The 12,900-nt window shown below is 41.5% G+C and overlaps 1 protein-coding gene across 1 annotated transcript; it reads right to left on the bottom strand.

Moving 5' to 3' along the window:
• Positions 1 to 9,242: 9,242 nt before the first annotated feature.
• Positions 9,243 to 12,016, bottom strand: LOC137938863 (putative disease resistance protein RGA3). The gene has a single exon (XM_068783940.1). It carries the CDS (start codon positions 11,979 to 11,981, stop codon positions 9,402 to 9,404), a length of 2,580 nt encoding a protein of 859 aa, XP_068640041.1. The 5' UTR covers positions 11,982 to 12,016; the 3' UTR covers positions 9,243 to 9,401.
• Positions 12,017 to 12,900: the final 884 nt, after the last annotated feature.

The following is a 12,900-nucleotide window of genomic DNA, read 5'->3' as shown; positions in this document are numbered from 1 at the left end:
GTTTGTCCAAGGGTATAATTTTAATTTCCCCTTTCACTCTTCCTTTGGAATAGGGTTTCTGATGAACCCGTCGGCTGACTTGTAAATTCGAGATTCTGAGTTATATAAGGAAAAACTTTCTGAAATCAGAGAGATTTACATGGTATCAGAGCAGGAAATCGAGCGATTTTGCTTCGATTTTGCTATCTAAGGTGATTTGGTTGCTCTTGCACTCAAATTTTTTCTTGTTTTACTCGGATTGCGCTCGTTCTGCTCGTCTTCCATTTCGCGCCGCTCGTCTGCTCCTCGTCTGGTGATCTAGGGTACTTGAAGACGTCTCGCCACCCCGTAAAACCTCTATCGTTGGTTGCATCGCCGTTTCGGTGCCATCGGAGGTCGGTTCCCCTCTTTTTCTCGGTTCTTTGTGGCTTGTATTACTCTGTTTCGTCGACTTCTGGTGCTCGTTGTGCGGTCTCTATCCGTGGAGAGCATTACGGGCTCATGAAACTCTAAGATTTCTGCAGTAGACTTACCGTTGAAGGTTATTGATTTTGAGGGTTCAGAGTGGGATTTGGCAGTAACTCTGGGTGGCTGTTTGACGTTCTCTTGCTTCTGTTTTTTTTTTTTTTGAGAAAGTGTGATTTCGATTTGTGTTGTGAGGGAGGTTGATTAGAGTGGCTGGGTTAAGAATTGGCTTCGGTCTTGTCACTGCCTGCTCGTGAATCCTGACTGGTGCAACCATCTTCTGTTGCTTGTGGCGCTTTTGCTATTGGACTTACAGTTCTATGGATTCAATTAGCCATGATTTGAAGGTTATCTTTGTCCGATTAAATGGGAGTAATTACTCCATTTGGAAGTTTGTGATGCAAAATTTTTTAATTAGAAAGGACTTGTGGGATTACATTGATGGACAAATCACTGTTCCCGAACCTACATCCACTGACTTCATCAAAGAAAATAAGAAGTGGTTGACTGATAATGCAAAAATCATCACTTGGTTAACAACTCCGTGGATCCGTCTATTAGTTTGCAACTTTTGAAGTACGAGACTGCAAAAGAAATATGGGACTATTTGGAAACTCTGTATGAACAGACAAACTTTGCCAAAAGGTATCAAATTGAGACAGAACTGCGGTCTGCTAAGCAAGGTGATCGTAAAATTCAAGAATTCTACTCATTTATGACACCTCTGTGGGATCAACTATATATGATGGATCCACCCGCCTTTAGGAAGCTCCCTGAATATACCAGAGTATGTGATGATCGCAAGCTTATTGATTTTCTTATGGCTCTTCGCAGGGATTTTGAACTGATAAGAGGATCTATGATCCATAGAGCTCCACTACCCACCTTGTCTGCAACTGTATATGAATTGTTGGCTGAAGAAATACGATTGAGGTCTTTGGGTGGGCTTTCTTCCAGTAAGACATCATCGCCTGATATGTCCCAGGTACTTGTTTCTGGCACACACCATCATACTCCTCAACCATCAGGGGGCATACTTGGTTCTGGAACACACTCTCATACTCATCAGTCATCCGGGAAGCCAAAAATACCAGTTCCACTAGATGAATGTTCCTACTGTCATGGTAAAGTTCATTGGAAACACCAGTGCCCCTCATTACAAAGCAACAATAAAAATCAAGGCAATTTCAAACCTCCACAACATCATGCCTCCAGTCGTCAACATCAAGGCCACTTCAAATCTACACCACATCATACCTTTAGTCATCCACCACATAGAGGTTTTCGTCCATCTGCTGTCATTGGATCGTTGGATTATTCAGAGGCACCTCCTGCACCAGCTCCCCCCAGCAGTGATTCTATGCCTGATCTCTCATCATTAGCTGTCGAGCTCACTCGCATTCTTGGCAAGTCGTCTGCTCCTAGTACTCAATTTGCATCCCATGCAGGTATGTCTTGTTTGGCTGGCTCCAGTGACACTCACAAATGGATCTTATATTCTGGAGCCACACACCATATGACCCCCCACTTGTCTCTTTTACATGATTGTGTTAAGCCTTCTCACCCAGTTAACATCCAAGTTGCTAATGGCTCTCCCATGCCACTAGCCTCGGTTGGAACTGTCACTCACCCTACTTGGTCATTGTCTGATGTTTTCTATGTTCCCCATCTCGCTGTTAACCTTCTTTCCATTGGAAAACTTACTGATTTAAGTCTTACCATTTCCTTTGCTTCTGATCATTGTCTTATACAGGATCGCAAGTCCGGGAGGCAGATTGGGATAGGCCATAGAGAAGGTGGTCTTTACTTGCTTGATGACTTAAAATTGCCAGCATCTCTGCATGTATCTAGTTTATCAGTTCAATCCATGTTGCAAGATTTACTTTCTGTAAATGATCCTTTTTACTTATGGCATACTCGTTTAGAACATGTTTCTGCTTCTCGTTTACAGTTTATGATCAAACAAAACATGTTGGATTCTACTATTAAATCTTCCCCTCTTAGTGATTGTGTTGGTTGTCATCTTGGCAAACAATGGCATTTACCTTTTACATTAAGTCACTCAGTTACTTCTTCTCCTTTTGATCTTGTTCACTCTGATGTTTGGGGCCCTGCACCTATATCCACTAAAGGTGGGGCTCGCTTTTATGCATTGCTTGTCAATGATTTCACTCGTTTCTCTTGGATATTTCTTATGCATCAAAAATCAGATTTTTATTCTATTTATGTTCAATTTTGTGCTATGGTGCGAACCCATTTTTCCACTCACATTAAATTTTTTCGCTCTGATTCGGGTGGTAAATATATGTCATCTTTATTGAATGATTTTCTGAAGTCTGAGGATACTATTCATCAGTTGTCTTGTCCTTACACCCGTTAGAAGAATGGTATTGCAGAACGTAAACATCGTCATCTTGTTGAAACCGCTCGCTCTTTACTGCTCCATGCCTCTGTCCCTTCTGAATTTTGGGGGGAAGCCCTTCATACTGCCACTTATTTGATTAATCGTATTCCTTCACTTATTTCTGGCAGTATCTCCCCTTTTGAACGGTTGTATGGTGTTCGTCCTACCTATGAGCACTTGCGTGTCTTTGGCTATGCATGCTTTGTCTTATTACCCCCTTCCTATCGCACTAAATTATCTGCCAAATCTGCTTTATGTGTGTTTCTTGGTTATGGTTTTGGTCAAAAAGGATACCGATGTTACCATCCTGAGTCTGGTAAACTTTTTGTTTCTCGCAATGTTAAATTCTTGGAGCAGTTTTGTTACTTTCGGATTCCCTTGTCTACTCCTGGTTTGCATAATACAAAATTGTTACACATTGATCCCTTTGTTTCTGATGAGCCCCCATGATGACCAGTTAATCACTCACCATCCGTCCCCTGATTCATCCCTCCGTCCGGAGGCTTCCTCTAGTCTGCCTTCACAACAGTCACATGTAGGTACTGACTCATCTTCTCCCATGGCGCCTCTCCCTCTCGACTCTCTGGACTCTGGTGATCCGCATCTTGCCACCCCTCGCGTCTCCACTCGTGTCCGCCATCCCCCTCAGAGGTATAGTCCATCTTCATATTTGTTCTCTTCTCCCTATTTGACCTTTTTGTCTAAGATTCATTCTTTTGTTGAGCCTAAGTCATACAAGGAAGCTGCATCCGATGCAAATTGGCACCAAGTCATTAATGATGAGCTCACTACCTTGCACCAAACAGGTACCTGGGAGTTGGTTCCACTTCCTCCAGGTAAGCATGCTATTGGTTGTAAATGGATTTTCAAAGTCAAAACTCAATATGATGGTACACTTGAGCGATACAAAGATCGGTTAGTTGCTAAAGGGTTCTCACAAACTGAAGGCCTTGATTATGATGAGACTTTTGCTCCTATTGCTCAAATGAAGACCATTTGTACCTTGATCTCTATTGCAGCAGTTCACAGATGGCATCTTCATCAGTTGGATGTTAAAAATGCCTTTCTAAAAGGTGATTTGACCGAGGAGGTATATATGCGGCCACCACCAGGCCTTCCTCATTCTGTTGGTTCCGTTTGCCGTCTTCGACGGACTTTATATGGTCTCAAACATGCTCCTCGCGCTTGGTTTGCGAAGTTTAGTTCCTCCTTGATTCGTCTTGGCTTTGTTGCTTCCAACTATGATTTTGCCATGTTCATTCGTAAAACTGTTGTAGGGCATATTGTGGTCCTTCTATATATTGATGATATGATTGTGACTGGTAATGATGAAGATGACATTGCAGATCTTAAACAACAACTTCATTCTCTTTTTGAAATGAAGGATCTTGGCTATTTACAGTATTTTTTGGGTATTGAAGTTGCCTATTCTCCTGAAGGTTATATTTTGTCTCAGTCAAAGTACATCTCTGAAGTGATCAATCGCACAGGATTGACAAATGATAGGATTATGGACTCTCCCATTGAACTCAATCATCGCCTTGGCCCTACAGATGGTGACTTGTTGTCTGATGTTACCCGATACAAAGAGGTCGTTGGGTCCCTGGTTTACTTGACGGTCACCCGTCCTAATATTACTTATGCTGTTCATGTGGTTAGTCAGTTTGCTTCCGCCCCTCATACCACTCATTGGACAGCAGTTCTCCGTATCTTACGTTACTTACGTGGCACTGTGCATCATGGCTTACTTTTGTCTTCCACCTCTGATTTGGTTCTCACTAGTTATTCTGATGCTGACTGGGCTGGTGATCCGACAGATCGAAAATCGACTACTGGGTATTGTATCTTCCTTGACAATTCTTTGGTGGCTTGGAAGAGTAAGAAACAATCCATTGTCTCTCGCTCTTCTGCCGAGGCAGAATATCGGGCTATGGCATCCACTGCTGCTGAGTTAATTTGGTTTCGCCGCTTATTTGAAGAACTTGGCTTTTCTCAACTGTCTGCTACCCCTATGTTTTGTGATAATCAAAGTGCCATTCAGATTGCCAAGAATCCTGTTTTTCATGAGCGTACGAAGCATATTGAGATTGATTGTCATTTTGTGCGGCATCACTACTTACAAGGCTCTCTCACCTTGCCCCATGTTTCCTCCACATCTCAACTTGCTGATGTCTTCACCAAATCGCATACAGCTCCTCGTTTTCATCATCTCATCAGCAAACTTATGGTCCTTGCACCTTCATAAGTTTGAGGGGGGGGGGGGGGGGGGGGGGGAGGTGTTAATGTAAATATGTATATGTAAAAATGGTATACTTGTCTTTTTTGGTTTGTCCAAGGGTATAATTGTAATTTCCCCTTTCCTCTTCCTTTTGAATAGGGTTTCTGATGAACCCGTCGGCCGACTTGTAAATTCAAGATTCTGAGTTGTATAAGGAAAAACTCTTTGAAATCAGAGAGATTTACACTCTGATTATAATAAGTTAATGAAGTCAATGAAGTATTTATCTTTTTCATAAATTCAACAATACATAAGAATAAAAAAGAACACTTAAACTAACTACTAATTGTAGCTTATGCCACTTACTCTTATAATTACATAGAATATCACTCAAATACTTCAACATATTTAAAACAATCCAACTTTTTTTTAATATTGAATATGTGGGCACATATTCAAACACATACACTGTTACGGTCCCGGATTTGACATAAGGATTCGTTGTTACGGTCCTAGATCTGCCACGAGTTACGGGTCTGCCATGCATTACTGTAGGGATAGTAGGAAGACATGGGAAAAACAAAGATCAATGGAGGATGAGAGAATACGTGGGTTTTTGAAAAAACCCTAACCTCGAGATCAAGAAGGTGATCTCAAGCCTATTTACGCTAGATTTAACCTAATTCTCAATGCTTGTCCTTCTCATTACTCTTACCCCTTAAAGAGGGTTCACCCTGTTAGGGTTTAATAAAATATTACAAAAATAACCTTATGAATAAATAATTCCAAAAATACCCATGTGACCTAAAACTGAAATAAAATAAAGTAAATTAAAGAAAACAACTAAAATAATAATTTTATTGTGTGCATAACATTACACCCCCCCCGGAAGAACGAGCTTGTCCTCAAGGTCGGAAGTAGTGTCTGTATGCTGACGTCTTCACCGGTGCCCGAGTAGCATCCGCAACAGCCATTTGCGCTCTCTGGACGCCCAAAAAACTGGAGCAAGTATTCTAGAATTTTTTTTTTCAGGTCGAGAGAAAAAAAAAATTCTCATGGACATTCTTCATTTCGCTGGCCGATAAAAAAATATTCGATAGCTGAGATAGATAGAGCCCATAAAGCAACGGTTGTTTGGAGTTGTATAAGGTGAATTCTGAGGCTACTTTCCTTTATAGGCATTGATGGTGTTGAAGCTAATAGGTCTCCACATTCGTCAAGCAGGACACTCTCCAATACTGCTACAGTAGCAAGTGCCGACACCAGATAATTCGCTCCTCTGCCCTTGACAGTAAATGATACATGGAGGAACCCATGGCTGGCACAACATGAACAACTGAACTAATTGTATCCTTCACCAGCCGTACATTTGCCCTCGCCCCATCAGTGACAGGAAGGTGGAGAGGACATGCTTCCAATGTTGTAGTAGCCCCTGCCAAAGACAGTGAATGCTCTCTACCCCGTACAACCCAATCATCAAGGTAGGTAATTTGATCAATAAGTAGTGAAGCCAACGTCATATCCTGCCTAAGTTGCTGGAGGGTGCTCCTCTTCATGGGGACAAAATCAAGTTGTTGCTCATGTTTAACAGAAAATTGAAAGACCAAGGTCTTGTCTTGGTAGAGAACTGAGGAAATTGTGAAGAGATAGGAAAAATTTTGTAGTCTGGAGACGTTTGGATGCCTTTATCAGTGGGATCATCACTCCATTTTCCAGAAGTGTGCACCCAATCACCTGCCATTCTTTCATCTTTATTCCAATCTGATTTCACCCAGCAGAGTTGTTGGAGCCGCTCTCCTATCATTAGTTCCATTGAGCTGGGGTAGTGACCAAATCTGTTTGGTTCCAGAAACTAGCCGAGATGAAAATCTCTTGCCCTTTGAAGTGCTGCCATATCGTCGATTCTCTCACTAGAAGGTTTATACCACAAGAAATCTAACACGATTCCAATGCTGATTGGAATAGCAGCGAACCCAGCAATAGTTACTGCACTAATAGCATAACCATACAGCAGAAATGCATCCTTAGCACTACTTTCACACATGTTCTGGTAAGCCTAGCAGCAGTCCTTGCTGTAAAATGTCCCCTGGCAACGATACGCCAAGCCAAACAGAGTGTCTGCAATCCCTGTTGAGCATACTAATCCACAACCTCGACAAATACCCTTATTTGTGGCCCAGATGATGAACAAGGAAGAATTGTCTCATCTGCCCCTTTAGACAAAAGGAGAATCTTTCCATTCTGGCAGTCCTTGACGACAACTGACATCATTTTCCTATCTGAGGGAAACGCTAGAGTATCCAATAACTCATATTGAATAATTGACCCATTGAGTGTCACTTCAAGAAAATTTCCATCTATGTTGATGAGAACCATGTGCAAGCAAGCAACAATATTAACAAGGGCTTCCTCATCCTGGGACTGAGCCTTGTAAATTATAGCTCCGCTATTGCTTTTAAGTGGAATAACTGTGTTGCATATTGCCATAACTGTGACAAATCTGACGATCTCAAGATCATAGGTAGCAACAACATTAAGCAGTTCCGCATCGTTTATGGCATTTCCAACTTCATTTTCATAGAATTTTTCATTTATACAGCATCTGTGGAAGATCATTCTATTTTCTGTGAGGGTCCATGTCTAATCAGTCACGTTGTACTCCACTTGTCCCAAATCCTCATTGATGGCTGTATTTGCAGCATAGGAAGGGGTGTTGGTGTCCGTATCATACATCTCTTCATCCCAGGCTATAAATTTTTCACATAAACTCGTTACAAAATTGAGAGAAACCTTGATAGAAATTGGAATCATGATTGAGCACAGCAGCTCAAACCGAAGAGGTATGACTAGTAATTCATACCATGGCCCTTCCTCGGGATATAGAACATACCATTGTCGTCTAGCCTGCTGTGCAGAAACAAGAAATCGAACAACATGACTTTGAGGCATTCTGTCGAACAACTCCCCAGCATTCGGAGCTCCCATGAAGCTTGGAAATTTAAGTTCAGAGAGACAGAAAATTCGGTGGTGTTGCAAAGGCTTACCCCAAATGACGGTGAAGTGGGTTCCCCGCGGAACTGCCGAGAGATGGAATGGGAGGGGTTGGCGGTGGCCGGAAGTTAAATCCCACCGGATTTGTTTCCGTCGGCACCGACGTAGCCTCCTTCGGGTTCGGTGGTGAAGAATAGCCGTTTTGGGCGTCGCCACCTGGGGATTTTTTGAGACAGAGGGCTCTCGAAAACACACCGTCGGAAGAAGCGCCGGAAGACACTCTGCTGGCCATGAGGAGGGGTTTTGGGAGGTCGAACCCCACCCCTTCATCATCGACGCGGAGGGGGCATAATACCCTTCCAAGATCCCAAAAATGGAGGTTCTGCCGGCTGATTACTGAAATGTTGAGGCCGAAATCGACACCTTTTTGTTCGTTTAAAACAGCGCCCGCCTCTTCTATAGGGACTTCGGCTGGTAAAACAACTTCTCGATCGACTATCTCAGTGTGTATTTCATACTCGGAGATTTGAGGTCGTATGACCTTTTTTCTACAACAATGATATCCCTCTTCAGCGCAGAAATTTCAATAGAAGTTCTACGCATTCCCTCCTGCAATGATTCTTTCACTTCTCCCAATCCTTTGCATATTTTTTCCATTAAATCACATACCTTTTCCATTGAATCGCGTACCTTGTCCAGAACAATCCATTCTTCAGTGGACAATGAATAGCCTATTGTGTTCCTGCTCTGATACCAGTTGTTATGGTCCCGGATCTGACACAAGGATTCGTTGTTACGGTCCTGGATCTGCCACGGGTTATGGGTCTACCATGCATTACTGTAGGGATAGTAGGAAGACATGAGAAAGACAAAGATCAATGGAGGATGAGAGAATATATGGGTTTTTGAGGAAAACCCTAACCTCGAGATCAAGAAGGTGATCTCAAACCTGTTTATGCTAGATTTAACTTAATTCTTAATGCTTGTCCTTCTCATTACTCTTACCCCTTAAATAGGGTTCACCCTGTTAGGGTTTAAAAAATATTATAAAAATATCCATATCAATAAAATATTCCAAAAATATCCCTATGAATAAATAATTCCAAAAATACTCATGTGACCTAAAACTGAAATAAAATAAAATAAATTAAAGAAAACAGCTAACATAATAATGTTATTGCACGCATAACACACACACACACACACACACACACATATATATAATATTTGAATGTTGTACATACACGTAAACACCCACCATCTCCCTTAGTGAGGTTTTCAACCTATGACCACACCAGAAACCCTAAACCCTAGACCCAAAGGCTCAAGCCACTCACACTTACATCACTTCAGGGAATCCCAAACACTCACTTCAGGGATATGTGCTATCTTGGGCCAATCTTCACCTGTCTCCTTCTTGCATCTCTCTTGCAGTAAAGGACACCAAAAGATCTTTAAAAGCTGGAGAGAGTTGGGCAGTCCATTTTCTGGCAGTGAAGCCAATTTAGGGCAAGTATTCAATTCCAAGCGCTGCAGAGATGTGAGGTTCTTAAGCCAACTTGGTGATCGCCTGCCTTGGTAACCAACTAAACTTAAATGCTTCAGGTTGCTGTGCGGTTCGAGAGAATCCAATACCTTCTCATCGCCACTTGCATCTCTGTCGCCACTTAGGAACATAGGTGACCATTGTAATGTCAGGTCAGTGATGTAAGGCTTCTTCTTCATGTTAGCCTCCTTAGCCTCTTCTTCTGAAGCCACATTTTGTAGACTGAAGATGACAATATTTCCTTTCAAATCGGACATATCCTTCAACTCCGAAATTCTGTGTCCAGTCTCTCTGCTTACTACGAACCTTGGCAACGTCTGTAGGTTCCTCAGGTTTCCGACGTGAGCTATGGCATGAGACCGCAAGGACATGCAATGTTCGTAATAGAGGAACCTGAGATTAATGAGCTTCGTAATGTCTTTTGGCAACTCAGTGATGTGAGTGCAATTCCGGAGATTCAATATCTGCAGATTGTAGAGCTTGCCAATCGAGTTAGGAAGGATCCTAAGAGGCGTGTATGAGAGATCTAGAAGGCGTAAGAGCTTCAAACTACTGATGGATTCCGGAAGTCTTTCGATCATGCAGCCGTGCAACCTCAAGACACGCAAGAATTTGCACTGCAGCAGAAGATCAAGTTGCTGGTTTGGGAAAATCCCTCCACCGTTTTCCTCTGGAAGGCGCTTATCATGGTATAAATCTATGTACAGGAAAGAGCGCAAGCTGTTACCTTTACACAGCTCCTCAAAACTAACCGCAGGCACCTCGTTGACACAAACTAAAGATGAATGACGAGTACCTACAGGGATCACATTTGGTTTACCTTCTTCCATCCTCACAATTTCTTCCTTCGATACTACTGCCAGGTCATGTACCATATCATGCATTTTGAATATTGGTTTCCCCGACCAGACAGAATCTTCCGAGAAAAATGACTTGATCAGAAAATCATAAAAGACTTGATTGGCTTGATCCATCTCTCTAATGTAGCCTTCTCCAATCCACAGTTCAACCAACTCAGTTTCCCGAAACAAGTAATCCCTTGGAAACAGGGAACAATACCTAAAACAAATCTTTGAGCTTGCCGGAAGCTGCTGATAGCATATTTTCAGAGCAGGTAAGACATCATTGTTGGTTTCAGTTATGTTCCATGTGGGGCTTTCTAATATATTCACCCATTCATTTTCTTGCTTGTTGTTAAGGAGGAGGCCTCCCAGGGTCTTTGCAGCCAAAGGGGAGCCCCTGCATTTGTTTACTATCTTCTCTCCAATCTCTCTAAGATTTGGGTGTCTTTGAAAACTCTCAGCATCAAGAGCCTTTACGAAAAACAACTTGGAGCAATCATCATCGGTCAAACCTTCCAATCGGTATGGCTGAGCTGTGCCTAAGATTGATCCAATCTCCTCACTTCGTGTAGTTATTATGATCTTACTCTGTTTGTGTCCAGCAGTGAAGGGTACCAAAAGCTTTTTCCAGTTGGGATTGTCATCTCGTACATTGTCCAAAACCAGTAAAAACCTGTTATTTCTGAGCAACTTCTTAAACCGCAGCTTATCCTCAATGTCACCCAAATAATACCCAGTAGAGGACGTTAAAATTTCTCTAGTAATCTTTTCTTCATTAAGATCAGGAGAGACACAGAACCACCAACGGTGCTTAAAGTGTTGTTCTACTTCCTTGCAATTGAACGCAAGCCGAGCAAATGTGGTCTTTCCTATGCCACCAGGAGCAACGATTGGAATGACCGAAGGACCTCTTCCGCTAAATTTCTCCGATAATAATTCTTCTAATAATTTGTTTTTCTCTTCTTCTCTCCCCAAAATAAGCGAATCAACCTTTAGACTGTTTTGTAGTTGTTCGTCATTGGCTTGCATAGGCGCCTCCTCACGGGCTTCTATTAGATGAAAACCACGACATTCCTTCTCAATCTGGCCTACTCTTTTCCGTAAACTTCTTAATTTGTATACCACGTCATGTTGATAAACTGCGTTTTTAGATTTGAAGCAAGGTAAGAAGAGTTTCAGTAGTACCTTCTTTCTCTTTCTCGATTCTGCTCCTTTCTGTTGTTTCGGTACCTCCACCCTCTTGTTAGAATCGTCCCCATCCTCCGTTTTTGTTTCTAGAGCTCCGACGATGAACTCCTCTATAGTGTCTTCTGCATCGTGAGCGACATTCTTAAGCCGTAGGAGCCAAATTTTCACAGAATTGGATACTAATTGCTTCCTTTCAGCATCTAGAAGCACTGACTTGATCACGGATAATGAATTAAGCAGAGAATTAAGTTCCGCATCAACACCCGACACAAATTTGATTTCTTCTGATACTGATTTTAGGATTTGAATCAGTGCATCAATAGTGGGAGACAGGATTATCTCTCCCATTCTTCTGAAGAAGAGCTCAGTGACCAAGACGGAGATGAAAAGAATATGGAATAGAGCAAGAAAAGATAGAAGCTTTTACAGGAAAAAATAGAGGACATGATTGAAAGATATAAAGAGAGAAGGACCTATCATCTTTATTCTTTACTTTAATTCTGGAGAAGGTAACTTTATTCACACTAGGATGCTTTTACGTCATTTATTCTTTATCAACTGCAACATTATAAGCATCAGAGGGATAGTGAAAACGAAGTCATGTTTCTACAAGAAAACAATGTTTTACTCGCTTTACACTCTTCTTGGAGTATGAACGCTGTAGGGATGTACACAAGACTCGCTCTATATGAAAACTTAATGTAGATACACATGAACAAGGCAAGAGACATGTAAAAAATATAGAATCATAGAAACATGAGAAAAATAAAAAACTATTATAGTCACTACAACGAAATTGACTTATGCCAACAAGTTTTCCCGCTGGGAGAAGTTCAACTTTCGTTGGAAAATTTTGTTAGCGAATTTCTGCCGGTAGAGGGTTCTGCCAGTGAATTTCAATTTTCACTGGTAGAGATCTTTCCCTACAAGAATCAAAATTCTCTGGGAAAGACCTCTGCAAGCATCAAATAGACATCTCCTTAAGTTCTGGTTTGTTGAAGGAGTGGTTGCTCAATTAAGTTGTTAAAACTCTAATTTAGGGTTTTGTATAATAGTTTTGGAAAGTAATAACTAGTTCCAGTTCTCTTTTTATTACTTCTTAGTTCCTCTTTTATTATTCTTACCAAAATCTATTTCATTTTCCCTTTTTAATTACCACTAGTTGTTGAGTGATTATAATTGTGGTTTAGAATCTCCAACAACAATTTTTTTTTTTTTTTTTTTTCAAAAGGGGTCATGCAAATGTGATCTATTGGATGGTTTTTTT

Source organism: Aristolochia californica, unplaced genomic scaffold (genome assembly GCF_029961685.1).
Source record: "Aristolochia californica isolate CCGP_79_NKW_82.1479 unplaced genomic scaffold, dmAriCali1.0.hap1 SCAF_8, whole genome shotgun sequence".
Lineage (NCBI taxonomy): Eukaryota > Viridiplantae > Streptophyta > Magnoliopsida > Piperales > Aristolochiaceae > Aristolochia > Aristolochia californica.
Note: the sequence above shows the minus strand (reverse complement) of the source record. Positions and strands in the feature narration are given on the sequence as shown.